Below are 22,077 nucleotides of genomic sequence, written 5' to 3'. Positions count from 1 at the left end.
TTATTTACTAATGTTAATTTGTGTATCTACTGTACAGCATGCACTCATTACACTCATTACAGTGATCAGCCTTAGGTGTTAAGAACTTAAAATGGCTCGTGAATATCAATGATGTATGATGTTACAAAAGCACAAAATATTCTTCAGCTAAAAGGGACCTCTAGGAAGTTATGAATGGTGAGAATATATTTTAACCTGATCTGAAATGTACTTACTCCTAACTCACATTCAGGTGGTGGGACTCAACTTTTAGATAAATATCAGTATCTGTTTTATCTTAATGATCTAAGTGATACACTTGTTAAATACAGTCCACAGTTGAATTTCAAAATATCACCCTGAACTAGAAAGAAAGTTTGGGATTTTGGGATCTCTAGTGGATCTCATGGTGACACTAGAGGAAAAGTCAGGTGAGTCAAGTGAAGAGGATTCAGCCTGTGGGTACTATGAACATCTGAACCAAAGCACATAGAAATCTATGAAATAGTGCTGAGATAAATCAATGTGGACTTAAGTGGTGGACTGACTGACAGACCCACACTGCTTTCCCGAGTGCCGCGCTGCTAGCATGTGGTACATATAAACTGCCCGGCAGTCAGAAAAGAATGAACTGTTGTCAGTGTTGCCAGTTGTACAGAATATAATTACAACTGCTTGTAAATTAAAACAGTAAATAGTATTAGCTGTTATACTGCTGTAATGATGCTGAATGTGCTGCATACCATCATTATCTCAGAGCCGAGGAGAAAATATCAGAACAGAAAAAAAGGTGATGGCAATTCACTCTGGATCAACCTGAAGATGGAATATAGGAGCGATGGGGGGAAAGGATGAGTCCAAGTAGTACATCAACACCTCACAACCGCCAGCGCTCACGTCACACATAAGATTAATTGTATTAGATGTATGTGTTGCCAGGACTGACACAGTGTTATGACAGATCAAAATGCTATTTGGAGTTCAGCCAAGCAATATAGCTCTTTTAATGAACTTGGCAAAGAAGGAAGGCATGAGCCTTAGGCTGAATTAAAAGTGACTGTAGGAAATGTGGCTGTGTTTATGTGAATGTAATGAGATCTATTTTTGCAATGATGATAGGAAAACATTTGGTAACAGGCTGGTGAGAGCACACAACACTTTCTGTTTGTTATGGCATACAAAGTCTGAAACGCCACAGACTCAGAGAAAACTATTTTCATTTGGTGAAATGAAACTTTTACAGGACTTTATTAAGGAGAGTGCACATATCACATTGGTTATAAAAAGAATACACAAGAAATATAACAGCGTGAATGACATTCAGCACTATAATATAAAAGTATTCATAAAATGCAATACAGTAATATTTACAAAAACGTTCAAAACGTATTAGAATAAGTTAAATTGTAAATAGTAAATAAAAAGTAATTGCAGTTAATAGAAATAGACCTATGGGGAAGACTTTTTGATTTTTCCAATAAAACAGATTTACAGATATTCTTATAGCAACAAATAATATCAGTCAGCCGCATCACATCCACATGTTGAGATGAGAGGATTCAATGGATAGAATAGAAATATAAACATTATTCTGATATAACTTATTTTTAATTTCTCTTTTCCAAATCTGACTTCAAATAGTATTCATGTGTGGGAGGAATTTAGTCGTTATTTCTTCATTCATTTGTTGTTAATGCCTTTGCCATTCACACCATTCAGTATTGCTTCTATATTAAGAAATTCTGTCCTCCTCTGTGCCCTTCTGTGAGGTCAGAGGTTGTGGCTGACCACAGAGCAGCATCTCCTCAGTGTGAACTCTTGATGACTAAGCAGCACTTTCAACTCAGGATGACCTTGTGCTGCCTTCTTCCTCAGGACTAAATCCTGTAATGAGCAAACTACCTTTGGGGAGTCATTTGAAATCCTGTAATAGTCTTTGGCGCCCTCCAGTGGTAGCTACCGCTAATTGAATTCGGATCAGGTGGAAAGTCAGCTGATTCCACCACAAACAGGAAGGGGAAGTCATAGTTAAAAAAAATTAGCCATGTAAAAACTGCTAACTGATCTGTGCATTTGTTTTATCTTATAAGAAAAGGCTTCACACTCAAAAGATGTTCGGCGGAGATGATGAAGATGGGGACTTCTTGTCTCCCAGCGGAGGGTGAGTTTGTTTGTTAAAATAAGGTAATGCTGGTAGGCTACATGCTAACTAGCTGAGCAGCTTTCAGCTAGCATTAAGCTAGCTGCTGTTCTGTTTGAACCAAATTTGATTTGATATTTGGTCACTTATTGCGACCTTGTTTGTAGGTAATGTCTTTTAGAAAATAGCCTAAAGCCTCGGCGATTTTTGGTAAGTTCTTCTGTTATTAGGCTGACTTAGACTTTTTCACAATTAAACACATACTTCAGTTAATGTTTTAAAATGATTTTTTGTTGCCAATACAAAAATACCAAAAGAAGCACTGTGAACCACTTCAGCACGATGAAATTCGACATAAATTAAGTTAAATTCACTCTGAAGGACATATTGTATGTGCCGAATTGGAAAATCACGTTTGATAGCTCTAAAAGTCTTTCCTAGTACGCCAGTTAACTCTGTGCTGGTGCGTACAGTCCAGGAAAGCTCAGAACCACAGCAGCCACAAAGTGTTTTCACTCTGCGGAGAACTGAAAACATGGCTCGACCTTATAGCAAGACACAGCTCCACTGATTTCACATCCACTGCACATCTGATCTGCTCATCACATGCCTTCATATCTCCATTGACATACTCAATTACTGTCTTAATAACCAGAATCCCTGTTATCAAAGCACAGTGCTTCAGAGCCAAGTCCAAGCACTCAAAGGCTGCCAGAATATAAAGTAAAGAAGGAAACAGTTCATTTGTTGAAAATAGGCATTTATGTGTAGGTTATTCAGCTGTGACCTTGACAAATGAGCTGTTTCAGGAATCTAAAGTGTGACCCCTGTGTTCTGACACACTCGGTGACTATGAATGTCCCATGTCTCTCAGTTGTGAAGCGTTCAGTTACAGCTTTGCCACGTTTTCAGGCCATTGTGATGGCAGCACAGTGTGTAGGAGCCGGTGGAATAAGCAGCCAGCGGAGGGAGGAGTGTTATGGTGGCTAATTCCTCTCACATGCTGCCTGTTAGAGAAGTAAGGTGAGGGCTTCTGCCACAGCCCGTCTCTGCTCAGTGGAAACCCAGCACGAAGTCGGAGCTGCTCAGCTTCTTCCTCGGCTATGCTGTTGAATCTACCACGGTGGTGTTACTGCACGGGCAACTGAGAGATCAGGGGCAGCCAGCATAGAGGCGCTGGAACGTACACTGGGAGGATTTTAACTCACACATGCAAACAGACTGGCTCTCCTCATCCCAGTTCCTTACCATTGGGGATGAAGGCCTAAAAGCTTTCAACATGTCCGTTTTTGGAGATACCAATGATTACCAGTGGAAGGAGTTCCAGGGGTCAGTACAGTTAGCTGGGCAGATTTCCAAAACTTGTCTTATTTTGAAACCACAGACACTTTACAGAAATGTTGGTCTAGCCTTGCAGGTTTTTTTCCTGTGTGTTGAAAACAATGAGATTGGTGCCTGTGATTGGGGTAGTCGATGTAATGAAGTTGCAGTCTGTGATGGTGTAGTAATGGTCTGGTTGTTTCTGCACTACGGCTGTTGTGGATTAGTCAATCATCAGGCAATGAATCACCATCACTTTTGATATTTGATTAATCGTTTAAGTCATTAGTCGAGCAAAAATCAAAACAGTGTGCTGATGGCAGTCCCTCAAACATGAGGATCTGCTGCTTCTCTCAGTTTTGTATCAGTGCAAATGACATAAAAATCATGGATGAAAGTTCAGTCTGAAACTGAAGACCATGGGATGAGGTACAAATCTCCAGGTAATGCTACTAAGTGGACCGTGAGTTGTTTGTTTGTCTGTTAAATGACAAAATATTTCATCACATCTCTTTGGCTCAGAATGTGATGACCTTATCTAAATCCCTTTCTGACGTTTTGTAGACTAAATGACTCATTGCTTCATCCAAAAAAACGACTGATTGATTGATCATGAAAATGCAGCCCCACAGTCGTATGGACATTTTTTTTAGCAAGTTTGTGCAGCTTGAATGCACATGATGTAGTCCATTATGTATTTGACTTTTAAACCTTCATGTGGATTAAAATGGTGTTGGAAGCTGAAGTGTGACAGGCAGCCACAGTAACTGCTGCGATCCCTGGAATGAAGAGTAAAGACTTTACCCTTGTGAGTAGGAACTAGCCTGACTGCACAGTCAGAGCTGCGTCAGACGCCATGTCTTGATGTGTTTCTGAGGCCAGGGTATTTTTATTCCAAGAGTGTAACCATAGAGCGGATCATACATTTCATGGCAAACATAACTATATCTAGATGATCTTAACGCTTGATCTCCTTGCAGGGCCAAGTTGGCCTCCCTGTTTGGACTAGACCAGGAAGCCAGTAAGGGGAATGAGTCTTTCCAGTACACAGCACCGAAACAGCCCAGAAAGAGCTCCAATTCAGGTGAGACCATCTGAACGGAGACATCAGTAACATCAGATTCAGCCATGATGTGGAGGCTGAATCTTTTTTTTTTTTTTGAATCTTTTGAATCTTGAGTCTTTTGTCTGTTTACAGCACCAGCTACCCAGAAACCAGCTGCAGCACCTGGAGCTCCTGCAGTGCTGTTTGCCACAGCAGCCCAAACCTTCAGATAGTAAGGACCCCGTTTATGTTGTGTTTTGTTGAATTTTTCAGCTTCAAAACATGAAAATATATTTCATAATCAGCTGCATAAATCAAGTCATGACTCTCCAGATCATCTTACAGCAAGTCAGGTGAAAAGCCTTTCTGCCTTTTTTGTCCCATGTGCAGCACTAACGGACAGTATGTGAAGCAGGGCAAGCTGGGAGCAGCCGTACTGGGCAACCATGCAACAAAAGAGGTTGGAGCTTTGCTAATTGGTCACTTGTTTGAGATTATTGGTGTGACTTTTGATTTTTATGTATAATGCCCCGCTTCTTTTGTACAGTACAAGCTGCTTCTGTACTTGAGCCAGCAGAAACAAGTGACAGCTGCCAAGATCCATGTTGGATTTGTTTTCACGGTGAGACAGAAAGAATGTTGAATGCATGTGTGTGAACGGGCTCCATGCATTCGTGCACCCTCAGTGTATGTCAACTAAAAGTGCTTGCTTTTATCACTGACAGGCTCAGATTATTATAGAAAGGATCCCTTACTGTTAAAGAGTAAGATCCTTGTTTAACAGAAGCAGCCTCGATGTTGCTCTTGCCAAAGCCACCAGACTCCTTTTACAGAAGTAGTATTTTTATCATTGTAAAACACTTCATTCAAACTTGACAGGAACAAAATAGAGCTGATCAAAATTTGCTTTGTTTGTCTTCCACTGCTCCAACAATCACCAACACTGGGGTGGTCAAAATAAACCCATTGTTCATGGATTCGGTTGAGGAGCGAGAGAGAGGGAAGACAGAGAAGTAGTGGGGAAAAACAGGTTATAAACCCAGATTATTTTCACATCTAACACTGGAATTAATTTCACCAGACATTATGACCACAGAGATTTAGATATCAGACTTCAGTAGATTTTCCCAGTCAAAAACCAGTAATTACTGGATTACTGAAACCCTGCTGTGCATTATGAACACTTATCCTGTAATTTAGATGTGTTCATTAGTAAAACAAGTTTAAATGACTAGTCTTTCTGGCACCTACTAGTGAGGGTAGCAATGTTTAATCAGCCAGTTAACTAATCGTGCCCATCCCCAATCAAAATGCCAAAGAAAGAAGATTTTTCCCCCTTAAATTTGTAGTATTTTTTAAAATATATATAAAAATTGAAATAAAAGCAGCAGAAGCACACTCCGAACTCACTTTAGTCTGTCACTGGGTAGATAAGTAACTGTAAACATAACAACAGGAACAACATGTCAAAATTCACTACGACTGTGCAGATGACTGATGTGTGACTGATGAAAAATGACGCAAATGAGCTCAAGTGTTTGTTATCTGGTCTTTTCTGTCTTCTGGACCACATGTTCTTTCTCTCCTGCAGGTACAGCCAAACAATTACTGCACTTTTTATGATGACCAGAGGCAGAACTGGTCCCTCATGTTTGAATCAGAGAAAACTTCATCGGACTTCTGCAAAGAGGTGATCAAAACCTTCATCATTCTGACATGCGGCCGGTACAAGCTTTCGCTAGATGACACGAGTTATGTAACAAATGATGACTTCTTTCCTTTGGTGTGTGTCAGGTGTGTTTGGCGAAAGCAAACAGTGCAGCCTCCTTAGATACTGTGGTGGTTCAGGATCTGAGTCTTGGTGAGGGCCAGGCGGTGGAGAACGGAGACTCTCTGGAGGTGGTGTACACAGGCTGGCTCCTGCAGGACCACGCCATTGGACAGGTCACACACTTCAGTCATTATTTTATCAATTTGTCTCCAGGTCCTGTAGATTTTCTGGACTTGATGGCACTCAAGTCACTGAATCTCAAATATAATTTCAGGTTTTTGACTCCAACCTCAACAAAGACAAGTTGCTACGACTGAAAGTTGGAGCGGGAAAAGTGATCAAAGTGAGTCGAAACATACTGTTCTGAATATGAATAGCAGCTCAAGGTCAGTCACACTCCTTTTAATACAATCACTATAATTTTAGAAAATATTCTGATTGACTTCTAGTTTTTTGTACTTCATAGTCTGGTGGTATCCTCTTGTGTTTGCTTCATTTTTAAAAATGTCGAGATATTTTCACATACATACTGTACTCCACATGTTTCATTGCAATATTTCTTATTTCCAGATACTGTGAAATTGGTAATGTGAGGATGCTTGGATGTCACATGTTGGTGCAGTCAGAGGATAAACAAGAGAAATGTGATAGTGTGGATACAATGATTGGTCATTTTGCCCAGCAACATTTGAAAGATAAGTTTCTAAATTAACTAAAGTTTAGACTTAAACATCATGTAAAAAATGTTGCAGCTACAGGACATCAACATTTTATTGATCTATCATCCTGGGGCCTGTGTGACGAGGCGAGATCAGTGGCCTAACCAGCTGTCTTTGGGCTTATCAGTAGATTCACTCGAACATGAGTTGACCTTTCACTGAACTCAAACACTGAGCAAACACTGCAGAGCACTCATTTGAAATGATCTACAGGACTAGCTCCCCTGAATATGTTTGCACCAGTTACTTCCTCTCCCAATGTCAAAAGTAAAAATGGAAAGTAAAGTCAGTCTGACTGGTGCAGAAACAAACTAGTGGCCTGTCTTAATGACTAAATTGAAAGAAAAAAATGTGCTAATACTGTGTTTTGAAGTAAACCAGCCGAGCTTTAAATGACCAGCCTAAAGTGTGCCTGCATCATGTTCATCATTGTCCTGTTATTATGTTATTACCTCATGATCCCTCTCTCTGTCCTTTTCGGGGTAACCAGGGCTGGGAGGAAGGGATGCTGGGCATGAAGAAGGCAGGCCGTCGTCTCATTGTCATCCCACCCAGCCTAGCTTACGGATCCAAGGGAGTCCCCAACCGTGTCCCGTCTAACAGCACTCTTATTTTTGAATCAGAGCTTCGACGGGTAACACCCACTGAACAGTTTTCTACATCCTTCCCTCCTCTGTCTTGTATTTGACTTTTTCTAACATACCTGATCATTCGAGGGCCACATGAATACTTCTGTCACTACCTCTTTACCCCTAGTTGCTTGTAATGTTGTTGAGGTGTGAAATGAAGCTGATTCTGTTTGTTTTGGGCTATAGGTGAAATTTTCCAAGGACAGTGGGTCTGATCGGGCGAGTGCCAGCTCCAGAGACTCTGCTGCTCCCTCTCCTGCTCCTTCTCCAGCCCCCAGTGTGGAGAATCTGGCCCCAGAGCCCCCAGTGCAGACAACTGGTTCAGGCTCAGGCATACCAGGGTGAGAGTTAAGCCTCTGGAAATCGTTATTATCATCATCATTCTTAATTCTTTTGTCACATAAGCTCATTTCTCCCTAACCATCTCTCGTTGTTCCAGGGAGCCACCGCTGCGTGCAAAGTCAAACTCGCTCAGTGAGCAGCTGGCAGTGAGCATCCACTCTGCTTTCTTTCTTATTAAGGACGTACTGTGATATTAATTGTCGTCAGTTGTTTTGCAGCTTTATTGATGGGGTGCTTACTTTTCTAACTTCAGAATCCAGACGCCACAAAAGCCAAGCTGATCTCTCGCATGGCAAAGATGGGCCAGCCCATGTTGCCCTTTCTGACAGGCGTGGCTAGCCAGCCTGAATCCAGTGACTCTGAGCTTGAGGTGGGTCTGTTGATGAAAAAGTGTGCTGATATTCTGTGTTTCCTGTTGTCAAAAAAGTTCATGAAAAGGCCAAAACCAATGAATGTGTCCTGCTAACCAGTGTTTTGTGTGTGTCCAAGGCCTGACACATCATGACATGTTCCTTCATTACCATGAACACACACAATGTAGTTTATCCTGACTCAATCTCAAACACACCAGCCTGCTGCCTGAAATACTCTCTAGAGCAGTGGTTCTCAACAAAACTTCTGTGATTAGCTGTTTGAGGAAATTATTTAAAAACAACACTATAAATTTGTGAGCCATTTTTTAAGATGTTTGTCTTAGGTCGGAAGCACTGGGCTCAGGGTTGACGAGGGTCATCTTTTCATGGGATTTATTGGCAATGAGAAAAATCTAGAATAACATGAGCCCCATCCTTTAGTCTGAAGCCCACTCAAATGCTCTAACCTGCTTTGTTTTTTTTAATGATGACATAGAAACCCACATCTGTGTCTGAAAAAGATGACACAGTTTGACGGTCCAGGGTGGAGGATTTAGGACCATCTATTGGCCCTAAATCCTTTTGCATTTTTTGCCATTTTAGAGGCCACTGAAGATTCTCCTACAGGCTTGGAAGGCGAGAGTGAGGCGAGTGGTATTGAGTTGGTTGCAGTGTGCAACCTCACTGCTAGATGTCACTAAAACCTACACACTGGTCCATTAATCATTCAGCTTGGAAAAATCAGCTCGGCCCACCATCTGCATCGCTTGAGGAATTGCTCATAAAAGGGAGAATCAATATCCTTTAATCACCCAGTCACAGTTGGCCCACAGCCAATAGAATGTCAGTATATCGCCAAAAAAGGATGCGACGTGCGTGTCAAAGTATCACTTTCTGTTTGGGGCAACTAAAGAAGCATTTAATTGATTAATCTATTGATTATTTTCGAATGAATCAGTTAACTATGTTGTATATTAAATGTCAAAAATATGAGAAATGATTAATGCCCTCCACAAGTTACAGGAGACTGAAGAATCTAAATATTCAACTTACAATGGTAGAAGAGAAATTTAGCAGCCTGACAAAGAACCTTTAACTAACACGTTTGATACTTTAGAATGAATTTAAATGATGAGTACTAATTGATTAATGGACCGATGCAGTTGCAGCACGGTGCACAGCTAAGCATTAATGGGCCTTTTTCACAGCACACTTTGTGACTTGTCGTGGTAGGAAAAGCTCAGGTGTTACTAATAACATCAACAACGCCTCTCTTCTATTCAGGTGTCCCAGTAAATGGTGATAGTGAGCCCGCCAACAATACCAGGAGCGTGAAACTGCATCAGCTAAATGGAATTGAACAATTATCCATTTAATTATTGACACCTGTGCTCTTCACGTCAAAACGTCTTCCGTGAAAAAGACTGACTTTGGTATTAACTGAATATTCTTATTGGACACTCCAGTGATTTCAATTTGACTTGCTAAAATCAGTTTACAGGTCGTGGGAGTATTATAATGCTGTCGTGCAGTACAGTGACTGCAGCTGTATAATGACATCACTGGAGCGATCTGTGCTTGGGCTTTTATTTCTTTCTTTATTTTTGCCTTTATTGGATATTGCAGCTGAAGAGAGAGGGAGGGGATGACATGTAGCAAAGGGAACGTGGGAATTTCCCAGCCAGGGAGGGTCTAATGAATAACATTTTGAATTGCATTATGGGAAGTGTAGGATCCGGTGTTTTTGGAGCCTGACCCATACTTCAGCAGCTTAAATTCAGGCCACCTTAGCCTCTCCTGCACTGATAATTGATTTTTTTTTTTTTTAACATAATGGAAATGCAATGCAAAATAGCTGGAGTGCCCCTGATCTGCCATATCTGGTGTCTTTACTGAGTATCTGCCACTATGTGTTCATGTCCAGGACACCAGTGGCAGCAGAGCGAAGGATCAGCCTGCAGCTCCATCTCCAGTGCATATATCCACTGCTGCTCCAGCTTCAGTACACGGTAAACTTCCTCCACGTGCTGTTAATACAATTTTCTTACGATGGTGGACAGTATTTTTACAATTTCTTGATGAATTCCCTAAATATGATCTGTTAAGTTCTATTGTTTTTCCTGCAGTGCATCCTCATCCTCACACAGCTCCACCTTCTGCCTTAGTTCCAGTTATGACCACTGTTGCCCCACAGCCTGGGCTGCCAGGCAGCAGCCATGCCTTTCAGGTGACACTTCACCACATTTTATACTAATGTATCACCAGTACCTACATATGAACACATCTGGAAATATCTCTTTATATCTCTGCATGATGTTGTTTCATAGCCTTACTCCTACACACAGACCTCTGCGGCTCCGTCTCAGCTGCAGCCTGTTGGCCAGGTCTACCCTGCACAAACTGTCCCATACATGGGTGAGAGCATGCAATTCAACAAAGAACACATTATGATCAAACCAGAACAGTGTTAGGTTAATGGAGAGGGTTTTAGATATATATAGATATAGATTATAGAGTGACTGTCAGACCCATTTGACCATTTCATGATGCAGTTCTGCACAGCACCCTCAATAGTCAATAATACTACACAGCTGCACGAAAGTTTTGTGTTTAAGAAGTGAAATTATTACAAATGACGCATCCTGTTGCGATGATGCTGTTTTCTTTAGGCTCCAATGATGTGACTTCCTTCTTGATGACTGAGGCCCGACAACATAACACAGAGATCCGGTTATCTGTCACAAAAGTAGCAGATAAAGTGGATCAGCTGGCCTCAAAGGTATGAACTCTATGTGCAGAGATGTGTTCATTAAGCAGCTTTAATAGATAGGAGCTACAGTACCAGTCAAAATTTTGGATGCTCCTTGTCCATGTTTTTATTACTTTCTACATTGTAGTTTAATACTGAAGACATCAAAGTTCTCAGAGAACACTATGATGAAACTGGCTCTGATCACCCCAGGAAACAAAGACCAAGAGGTATCTCTGCTGCAGAGAAGTTCATTACAGTTACCAGCCTCAGAAACTGCAGATTAACGGCACCTCAGCTTAGAGCCCACACAAATGTTTCTCAGAGTTCAAATAGGAGACACATCTCAACATCAGCTTTACAGATGAGACTGCCAGAATCAGGTCTTCATGGTCGAATGGGCATTGGACCAATGGAAATCTGTACTTTGGTCTGATGAGCCCAAATTTGCGATTTTTGCTTCCAACCACTGTGTCTTTGTGAGATGCAGAGAAGGTGAACGGAAGGTGTCTACGTGTGTGGGTCCCACTGTGAAACATGGAGGAGGAGGTGTGATGGTGTTGGAGTGCTTTGCTGGTGACAGTGTTCAAAATTCAAGGCACACTTAACCAGCATGGCGACCACAGCATTGTGCAGCACATGCCATCCCATCTGGTTTGTGCTTCATGGGACCAACATTTGTTGACCATCAGGACAGTGACACAAAACAAACCTCCAGGCTGTGTGAGGGCTATCGACCAAGAAGGAGAGTGATTTAGTGCTGCGTCACATGACCTGACCTCCACAATCACCTGACCGGAACCCAGCAGAGACAGTTTGGGATGAGTTGGACCACAGAGTGAAGGAAAAGCAGGCAACAAGTGCTCAGCATATACAGGAACTCCTTCAGCATTCCAGGTCACTTCCTCCTGAAGCTGAAGGCCAACAGTGTGTAAAGCTGTCATCAAAGTGAAGGGAGCGACTTTGAAGGACCTACAATATTTAGCTTTGCTCGCACTTTTTTTGGTCACCACATAATTCCACACAGTGTGTGTTCTTTCATAGTTTTAATATCTTCAGTATTGACCTATAATGTAGAAAGTGTTCAAACAGAGAAACCATTAAATGAGAAGCTGTGTTCAAAGCTTTGAGTGGCACTTTATGTCTGGTTCTTGTTTTTCTGTTCCTTGAACAGATAGATGACCTTCAGAGGCAAGGAAGTCTTTCCATGGGCGTGTCTAATATGCCAATGGAAACCTCCATGATCATGCACAACATCCAAAGAATTGTCCAGGTACACCCTCGACAGTACAGTGCATTGTATTGTTTGAGGCTCTGTTACTCGTGTTTTCTCCTCATCTCTTTTTATAACACAAATACTGATTTTCTTATTGCATCTTTTGGTGTATTGGAACTTCAAATCAAACTGTGTGTCACTCCTTTTTTGTTTTTAGGAAAATGAATGTTTAAGAAAGGAAGTCTTTGAGAAAAGCAGTCGCATTGAGGAGCAAAACCATAAAATCGGAGAGCTCATCAATCAGAACCAGAGGTGAGTCAGAAAATGCCCCAATTATGGCTGACAGAAGGCGAAAACATCATGTCCGACCACTATTTCTGCTGTGTAGAAATGTATACAGTATGATCTCTGTCACATGATAGTCTGGAGCTCTTCTGTTTGAAGCCACCATTATGTGTCTTATGTTATCATTGGTGTATTCATTATTGATTTTGTTTAAAATGCAATTAGTGGATTAAAAAAGCAAGATGGAAATAAGACTGAAGACTAAAAAGGTTTCAATTGTCAGTATCTCCTCTGTATTTCATGTGGTTGGTGACAACAGACCACACTGATTCAGAATCAGGAGGATTTCAGTCTGAATGGGTCTGTAATGTAGTCGTGCTGTGGTTGTCCAGGCACATGGAGCAGAGTCACCTGCTGCTGGAAAAGAGGAACGACTCCCTCAAGTCAACCAGTGAGCAGAGCCAGGCCAGACTCCTGCAGGCTGAGCAGGACAAGGTGAGGATTTGTCTTCAATGGTGAAGAGGGGGACAGCTGAGACTGGAGACTGATGTGCATTCACACTGTAGCAAGGACGATCTCACTCTCTTGCAGTGCTGACCAACTGCAGTATTAGTAAGAAGATAGTAGTTTGTAACGGATCCAAACCATCACATACACCAGAGTATTGCCATGTATATAATACGCTTGATCAGACCTCTGTGGCTGCAGACTGCTGCTCATGCATGTGCATGTGGTCAGAGCACACTGGATGCAGCATGACATCAACCAGGTGGCTTGCAGTGTGTGAATGTGCCTTCAGACTGAGGATCTGATTTTTATGAAACGTGGGGGAATATGTATCTCACCACTGTCTTTCAAGTAGAACTCAACTGATGCATTGGTGGGACCAAGGTTAAAAGCTGTTTTTACTTTATCATAGGTATGTCCATGTTGGTGTTTAAAAAAAAAAAAAAAGTCATACATTTAGACACCGTGTAGAAATTTGTCCAGCAGAGACCACTGACATGCTTATTTTAGAACTGTAAAATGTTCTGTTCAGTACATATCTTGATCTTTTATAACCAAATCTAATAATGTTTGTTTGTAATTTTTTCCATAAATGAGTAATATATATCTATATATCACCTCAAAAATCCTGTATCTGTCAGGCTGAAAGCACAAAGCCAAGTGGATGTCTGTCTAATTAAAGACTGATTGGTTTTATTTCTATCTATTTTGTTACCATCTGGCAGATGAAATCTAGCATGTGGATGCAGCTCTGTCTTTTGCTACAACCTGCAGAATGTTTTCCATTTTCAAGGTCCATTTTCATGTTTTCACAGCATCATCATAATGGACAAAATGACTTTGCAAAACTTACTGAACACATATTTTGTGCTGCATTCGAGATGAGTGGTAAATTTGGAACTTAATACATGCATCATTATCTTCTATTGTTGTATGTATTTATGGCTGCAAATAACGATTATTTTCGTTGTCGATTAATCTGTCGATTATTTTCTTGATTAAGTGATTAGTTGTTTGGTGTATAAAAGGTCTGGAAATGGTGAAAATGCCCAAAATGACGTCCGTAAATGTCTTGTTTTGTCCACAACCCAAAGATATTCAGCTGACTGTCATAGAGTAAAGAAACCAGAAAATCAAAATTTTTAAGAGGCTGGAAGCATTTTGACTTTTAAAAAAAAGACTCGAATCAATTAATAGCTGACAACTAATCAATTATTCGATTAATCGTTGCAGCACTAACCTGAATTTGACATTAAGCTTTTCACCTCAGTAATATACTTTAAAGTCAGCACTTTCAGTGGGGCTTGGGCTGGTTTTTACTTCAGCATTTACTGTCTTTTTCCTGCTCTGATGCTAATGATGAGGGCTTCACTCTTTGCTGTGCTCCTCTTGAGGAAAATCTAGCATTCACTGCTCTCTCTTCTCAGCATGCACTGCCTCAGGACCTGGGCTCTGGCCAGGTGAGCCTGTTTCCTCTGTATACTGCTAATAGTCTGGGGTCAAATAGTATCTGCAAAATAAGAAAAACCTTCAAATCAGCAGCTGTTTTCAGCAAACAGAGTAAAGACAGTAGTAAGTTTAGACAATCTCTGTAAATGATTTCAGATATTCCCTTTGGATACAGTTCAGTATTGGTCAGCTGATTGGTTAGTCCTGATCACTCCACACTTCCGAACATGCTGCACAGAATGTGAAGAATTATATGGATCTACTATTTGACCCAGATCTGACCACAGCCACCGGAATCATCCTGTTTATATCATACTTCATTAACGTTTGAACTAACTTTTCTTTCCTCTTTTTCCCTTCCATCTTCTCCATCAGTCATCACTCACCATTTTTCCCCCACAGGGTCATGCTGCTCACAACACTAGCACCAGTAGCCACTCATCCAGGCTGTCACTCTGTTGTTACTCTGTCTCTGTGTGGCCTGGGTTTTACTTCACTGAAGACAGCTACTGGTATATTCCCTCCACTCACCCCTCACCCTATCCACCTGCGATTCCATCAGGTTCGTCTAACGGAGGATCTGGCTTCATCCACTGCCCGGCTCTCTCAGCTGCAGCTAGAAGCTTCAGCTCAGCAGCAGAAGGCCGTGGAGCTGCAGAGTAAACTGAGCTCAGCGCTGCAGGACAGTGAGAGCCACAGCCAACGAGTCGCTGCCCTGGAGACACAGCTGGAAGGTCTGTGCTGATGTTGAATGCAATTCACTTATACACCACTGTTGTAAATATGGCCAGTTGTACAGTCCAACAGTAACACATTTGTTTTTCAGCCTTTTATTTTGTGAGGCTCTAACCAATGACTGAAAGCCAGTCTGAGATTTACTCCTGTCTCTTGCCTCTTGCTCGGGCACTCTGTCTTCTTAGCTTCCTCCATCAATGTCTTTGGTGTCTTCGCCTCTGCCATAATGTCTGTAGAGGCTGCTGAGCCTGGTTCTGTCACCCGCATTGCTCCCAGCCAGCATTCCCCACTCCTGGCCCAAAACTTCCTCTTCCTGGAAGAATAAGATAAAACAGGCAGACAAAAGTTCGCTCCTATTATTAGCACTAATGCGATTTAATTTGTGTCAAATCATCAACAGTCAATTTAAGGTAAATGCTTTTACAAAGAACATGGCTCTGGAGCGTAAAAGGCAAAAGAAAATCTGACAACAAACAATGTTACACACTAAGTGACCAAGGCCATGTTAGTCCAGCCCGTGTTAACTGTAAGGAAACACTAATCTACAGTGCTGTGTTGATGGGTTTCAGAGCTGAAGGAGGCAGCAGAGAGGGCCCACGCTCAGTACCGCTCAGAGAAGCAAAGACGCAAAGAGACGGAGCTGAGAGCCAACAACATGGAGGAGGAACTACAGGACCTGAAGACTGATAAAGAGAGTGTAGAACGAGTAAGCGTGCTTCATGTTTTTGCCTGTCACTATATCACAGGACACAAAAATCACCATGGAAACAAAGATAATGTGTAAAAGAACTGTTCAGAAATGTTTGAAACTGTTGAGAAATAATTGAGACAGGAGTTTCTGAAATGTGAAATAGTAAATGCTGACAAGCCGTTGGTTCCCCTCCCATTCAGACACTTTTGGAGAGGAAAAAGAAGTGGCAGGCTGAGCGTCAGCGTCGGGATGAGGAGGTGGAGGAGCTCCGCAAGAGCAGCCAGCAGGAGCTGGACAACCTCCGAGCTCAACTGCGCAAAGCCAGGACCAGCACCGACAATGCTGCATCCGAACAGGTAGCATTCAATGAAAGGGCTTTTCTGCACAGAATATACTACTGAAGGAACATGAACGATAATGCAATGGTTTGATTATTTCCAATGGGTCTCTGAACGCCCTTCAATATGTTTTGGATCTGTTAGTGTTTATCTGAAGTGGTACCATTAATGTTTGTACCATGTATGTGTTGCAGTTGTCTCAAATGCAGGCGGAGCTGGAGGAGGAGTGGAAGGGGAAGTGTGAACAGACGTTAGCCTCTGCTAAAGAGAAGCACAGCAGAGAGCTGGCTGAAGTAACAGAGCAGAGAGATGCTCTACAGGACAAGCTAACCCAGCTCCAAGAAAAGGTAGACAAGCAAGCCATGGTAACACACACACACACACACACACACACACACACACACACACACACACACTCACTCCATTCAGTGTAATCAAAGAGTTTGTCTTATTGTTGACTTGTAGAGGAACTCAAACTTTACACATTATGGTCACTTTAATAATAATCCTGATGATGTCATCAGGGATACATTGTGAGAAATGTAGGAAATGTGTTTTTAGAACTTGACCCATACTAGGATCCAAAGTCCTAATATCTTGGCATCTGTTGTACATATTTCGACCTCTTTTAAAATCTGTCTCTTGTGAGTCCAGCAACGTAATGAGGTTGCAGCACCCCTTTTAATAATCATGTCATCGCTTTATATAAGAACTATATCATGTATTTGTTTTGTCTTCGTGTGGGGCAAGTTAGTAGGTCAAGGTCATAATGCAGAGCAGGCTCAGTACGGTCTGCATTAATGTCTTAACATTTGATTGCACTTTTTAATGAACATTGTCAGGTGACATGAATATCCTTGAACACAACTTTTGACACACAGGCTAGCTGATGCCAAAGAAAACAAATACATAAAGTGCCTTGACATTTTTCTAGGCGAGATAGTTACTAGCCAGCTATTTTAGGTAACTGGGAAGTTGGTTATCTAAATCTTTTCATTGTAACTATTGTTTGCAAAATGAAACCACCAGTTGTAGAAAAAGCATTAGCATTAGCTTTAAGTTCTCAGAGTAGAAGAAAAAAGTGAGAACTTTATTTCTGAGCATATGTCTGTAATGCATTTTTTGAAGCATACCTTCAGTCAGAAATACCACAGCTTTTGTGTTTTTCTTTAAATTTGGTTAGCTGCAACCAGAGATCTCAGTTTGAACCTGCAGTAACCATAATTGGAAACAAGAAGTTAGTCATGTAGTGTGATGTAAGTGTGAATATATGATGTGTGACTGGCTTATTTTTGGCCTCTCTCACTCTCAACAGTTTACGGTTCTGAAGCAGTCGAGAGATGCAGAAGAACAGAGCTCACTACAACATGGAGGGCAGACCGAAGAGCTGCAGGCCCTTCAGGAAAAAGTAAGATGGACGATTCGTCAGTCAGCTTGTGCTTCTAATTAGATTAAATGGTCATCATTGGCAGGGAATGCATCCATCAGGGATGTCATTTTCCCGGAATTCTATATGACATTGTGTTTACGTATACAACTACTATTCATTTCTCACAAAAATTATATGCTGCTATTTATTCCTGGGTGCATCCGGGCCACCCCCTACAAACACATACATACACAATCACTGTTATTCTCTTTAAGTACACAACCTTGGAGCAACAAGGAGCAGCTGTCAGGGAAAAACTGGAAAGAAGAGTGGCTGTACTGGAGAGGAAACTGGCAGAGCAGCAGAGTTCAGGAGACACTGCAGCAGAGGTGAGAGTCAAACACAAACACACCCACACTTCATGCACGACTGGAACAAATAATTGAGGGTGCGGCACAATTAGTCCCACCAGTTTTCCAGCATTCATGACAAGCGTGGAACTTTGTCAGAGTGAATATCAAAAATGATCAGCAGTAGCACATCACCACCACCAGATGTCAGTGAAAGATGGCTGAGCTCAGCCCCTCCCCTCTCAGTGGGGGATTTTCACCACCCACGAACAGGAAGTCACAACCTGCAGGGGGATACAGTACGATGAATGCTCACACGTTCAAATCCAATTCAGTACAATTCACTTTTATTGATAACCTGATGGCTCCCCTGCCCTCGACATTATACAATAAAGCCTAGAATATCTAACACTGTCTATAGTAGGTAGGGCTTTGATTTTCGCATTGGAATCTTTTAGTTTTTTTCAGTATATAACCTGATACAGATTGTAAACCCATATCTATACCTACTGTAGTAGTAATAATGCATGAAATGAAACTCATCTACAAGTTTCCATTAGACTGCAGTGAAATTGTGTCCCTGGTGAGAAATATTCAGTCATATTTTGATCAAGATTCAAGATGCACCATGAGACAAAAATGCTGTAGATGCGGTATTCATTTATTTGTTTGTTTTTATAGAGACAGACACATTAGCATATCATATAATGACTAATGCTGCATATCACGGCTCACAGTGGAAGAATGACCTTTGTTTAAGTTTCAGCACTGATGGAGAACTTTGATTTGGCTGTGTGTACTTGCAGGTGAAACGCGTGATGAACGGAGTGTTTCATTCTCTGAGAGGGGAGTTTGACCTCAGTGAATCTTACAGTGGCCAGGCTGTGCTGGGGGTCATTGTCACAACCATTAAGGTAAGTACTTTTGCTATAAAATGCCAAAGCAGCCTTGCTGTGGCAGTTTGGACAGAATCATAGAAATGAATGGATGGCTCATTTTGGTGGAACATTTTGCATGTGGGAAGGCCAGCCAGATGATAGCGACCATGTTAGGGTTAGGGTCATTTGCTATTGTCAGGATAGATCAGTCTGTAGCTTGCTGCCTCAGAAGGGTTGTTATTGTTGAAACTGGCAAAAATGACTCTCAGCTAAACCTGACTTTGCACAACAAAACACTAGTGCCAAGCATATGTTTTGGTGAACCTTCCTAAATTATATGGACATCATTTTTTCCAGAATGTAACCCTGCAGCTGCTCAGTGGCACGGAGAGATCTTCACCGAGTCTGAGTAAGAATGAAGAGGAGGACCAAGAAAGTGATGATGTGAAACAAAGAGAGGAGACACCTCATCAGAATGTACATGTAAATGGAGAGAAAGGAGTCAAAGAGGAAGAAAAGGAGGAAGAAGAGCATGTGGTTGAATCGGATTCTCACCAAGTCAGTGAGACCCAGATGGATCAGGGAGTAGCTGCAGAGAAGGAGACGGACACAGCAACAGAGTCAGAGACACAAAGCCAAGCAGAGGCAGTAGCAGCCACTGATCTCCATCCTGTTTCATCCACTGAAGTGAAACTGCAAGAGACAGCATCATCAGAGTCTGAGGTACAGCAGGAGCAGGAGCAGGCAGAACACTCAGTTCAGGAATCCTGTGCAGAGGTAAAAGACGCCAAGAAGTCTGCAGATCCAGATGATGAACCTGGTGAGAGTTCACCACCTGAGAATGAACAGGAAGCTGCGTCAGAAAAGAATGCTGCTGTGAGCAGTGAGGTGGACAAGGAGAGCACGGCTGACATAAATCATGGAGGAGACGTGAATGCTGCTTCTCAGAAAACCTTTGGACCCCCAGCCAACCCACCTCCACCACCTGCACTTCAGAACAGCTCAGGAGAGGGTACAAGGTGAGACCTGGTTTGCTGTGTCAGATTTTTCTTGGCCCACCCACCAGTTTTGACCTGTGGACTTGGTCACATGTTGTCAGATGTAGTCTTAACTCATTGTTATTTACCAGATTTCATTTAACTTGACTCCAGTTGTAACATCTTTACTAATGAATGCATGTAATCCTGCAAACTCACTTCTTGCTTGCTTCGTCCTCCATGGTCCTTTTCTCTTTTGTTGTCACTGTCTTTTCGTACCCCCGCTCTTTTTCTGCTATTGTCTCAGTCTGACTGGGGGAATGGGTGAGGAAAATGGAGAGGAGCCATTTTTCCAGAACACAGCTCCTGCCAAAGCCCCCGCAGCGCCCAGTGAAGAGGAAGAAGAGGATGAGATGGTGAGGAAGGACGTCTAAGCTCTCAGATGATTCAGCGCTCCTTGTCACCCTCTGACCCCAGCCCTTCTTTTGTGTTTTGTCTCGATGTTTAGTCAGTCAGTGGTGTTTTATCGCTACATTATACTTCTTTAAAGAGACTAAACTCTGTTCTGTGTTAGCTAAACCCATTAATACAACATTGATGGACAGTATTCAAGTTTTCACTTATCTTGTTTGTTTCCAGAGCTTGAAAGGGCGCCCCCCCCCGGCCCCTCTGTTTGGTGATGAAGAGGACGATGATGATCTGGACTGGCTGAACTGAGATGGAACTAGAATGCTGAAAGTTTGGCGTCTTAATTTTCAAAACAACAACACGCAAGGTGCTTTACCAGCTGTCTCTGCCTGGTGGAGCAGTGATGATGAGATGCCTCTGCTGAAGAACTCGACTGGACAGAGGAGTCAGACAGCTGGGCTCTTCACCTCTGTGTTGTCCTGCTGACTGACAGCTGCTGCCTCAGCATCCTGGAGCACAAAAGTTACAATTCCAGGCTCTGATTTTGGTTGAAATAACAAACCAGTCATTCACAGATGAATCAAAACAAATACTTGTCATCAGTTATGTGATATCTGTTGGTGATGCAGTTGATTCCCAAATTTTTACATGGCACTGTAGCAGATTAGTTTGTTGAATCAGCAGTAATCCTGTCATCAGTGGTTTCAGACTGCACCATTACATGGTTTTTAATTATTAGCTTGCTGCTTTAAGAATTTAACTTTTACACAGTTTTGCTAACCTGAAATTCATTGCAGAAAATAAATGACATGGAGATATGTTGTTACGTGCGTCAGATCACTTTTTTGTCTGCAGGTCATCATTTTTAGTCACTTAAACTAGTTTCAAATGAGTTCCATCAGCAACTTTTCAAACCGTGCTTGTGCATAAAACTGTCCTTAGATACTGTACAATGGATTTTATGTCAGTCTTTTGATGATCAAAGTGCATTCGTTTGTCAATCGTTATTATTGAAATAATTCCTAAAATACACAGTACATTTTAACGCCGGGGTGATCATCAGTGACCAGCAGGCGGCGCTCCACGCCCTGGACTCCAGCTACAGTGTTGCTACGCGACAGAGCATGAACTGCACAGACGGCAGAAAGCTCAAGGCCTTTAGTAAAACCTTTGATTACAGTGACTTAAAGGTAAACTCTCAGTGTTGTAGACTATTTAGTGGATTTAACGTGAGTTTACACGAGAGCAAAGCTAGATTCAAAATAAAAATGTAAAAACAAAAAAAGATGACACTAATCTTTGAAAGCACATGTAGCTGAAAACGTTTGACTTCACACTTCATTGACAGTGTTAGCTTTAGCGAACGTTAGCTTTCAAGGTGAATAAACGTATGCTGGAATCAGGTGTGTCACCAGGAAAATGAAGTCGATCAGATTTTTCACTTTTGAAGGCTTAGCATGTATCTAGATGATATATATGGCCGAGGTGTATATTAAAGTCAGCCTTTTCTGTTGAAGGTATGGCTGGATTGAAAATGGATGTACTGCACATGCAGTCTTGTAAATGCTGCTTTAACAGTTTCTGTGGCTCTGCACAGTGTGGTGCCCCGTGGTCTGTCAGATGAGCTAACCTGGTTGATCAGTGGAGTAAAGGTGCTTCCAAATGAAGTGCCACATCATGCAGGTAGGAGTATGGAATCTATCATAGACTAAATGGAAGTTGCTCATTCTTTCAGGAGGAAAAAGACTGTTCAAAACTGAATGCCTTATTATGTTTGACTGTTCTGAATAAACCTTCTGCACAGCGTGTTTGTTATGAATCCTCAAA

General features: G+C 41.8%; 1 protein-coding gene across 4 annotated transcripts; it reads left to right on the top strand.

Moving 5' to 3' along the window:
• The first annotated feature begins 1,952 nt into the window (after positions 1-1,952).
• Positions 1,953-21,509, top strand: fkbp15b (FKBP prolyl isomerase family member 15b). Of its 4 annotated transcripts, none has more exons than XM_076731057.1 (30): positions 1,953-2,140; positions 4,420-4,523; positions 4,638-4,716; positions 4,875-4,944; positions 5,032-5,106; positions 6,076-6,174; positions 6,279-6,428; positions 6,530-6,598; positions 7,465-7,608; positions 7,790-7,944; positions 8,043-8,091; positions 8,199-8,315; positions 10,223-10,307; positions 10,425-10,525; positions 10,626-10,713; positions 10,968-11,077; positions 12,222-12,320; positions 12,481-12,575; positions 12,941-13,043; positions 14,483-14,515; positions 15,067-15,238; positions 15,809-15,945; positions 16,131-16,286; positions 16,463-16,615; positions 17,584-17,676; positions 17,913-18,026; positions 18,794-18,901; positions 19,223-19,884; positions 20,150-20,258; positions 20,482-21,509. In XM_076731057.1, the coding sequence occupies exons 1-30, from the start codon at positions 2,091-2,093 to the stop codon at positions 20,557-20,559; spliced, it is 3,657 nt and encodes a 1,218-aa protein (XP_076587172.1). In that variant the 5' UTR covers positions 1,953-2,090; the 3' UTR covers positions 20,560-21,509. The 4 variants fall into 4 exon arrangements, with proteins under 4 accessions (XP_076587172.1, XP_076587175.1, XP_076587174.1 ...); XM_076731058.1 differs by having other exon boundaries at positions 1,963-2,140; positions 10,644-10,713; XM_076731060.1 differs by lacking the exon at positions 20,150-20,258 and having other exon boundaries at positions 20,482-21,071.
• The last annotated feature ends 568 nt before the right edge of the window (positions 21,510-22,077 follow it).

Source organism: Chaetodon auriga, chromosome 5 (assembly GCF_051107435.1).
Source record: "Chaetodon auriga isolate fChaAug3 chromosome 5, fChaAug3.hap1, whole genome shotgun sequence".
Taxonomy (NCBI): domain Eukaryota; kingdom Metazoa; phylum Chordata; class Actinopteri; order Chaetodontiformes; family Chaetodontidae; genus Chaetodon; species Chaetodon auriga.
The sequence above is the reverse complement of the archived record's forward strand: the minus strand, read 5'-3'. Positions and strand labels throughout refer to the sequence as shown.

What these genes read in the sequence shown, in the direction of transcription:
- fkbp15b (XM_076731057.1), top strand. Translation starts at nt 2,091, where the DNA reads ATGTTCGGCGGAGATGATGAAGATGGGGACTTCTTGTCTCCCAGCGGA. An exon ending in CTCATCAATCAGAACCAGAG is followed by an intron (nt 12,576 to 12,940) that starts GTGAGTCAGAAA and finishes GTGGTTGTCCAG; the next exon opens with GCACATGGAGCAGAGTCACC. An exon ending in AGGACCTGGGCTCTGGCCAG is followed by an intron (nt 14,516 to 15,066) that starts GTGAGCCTGTTT and finishes CGATTCCATCAG; the next exon opens with GTTCGTCTAACGGAGGATCT.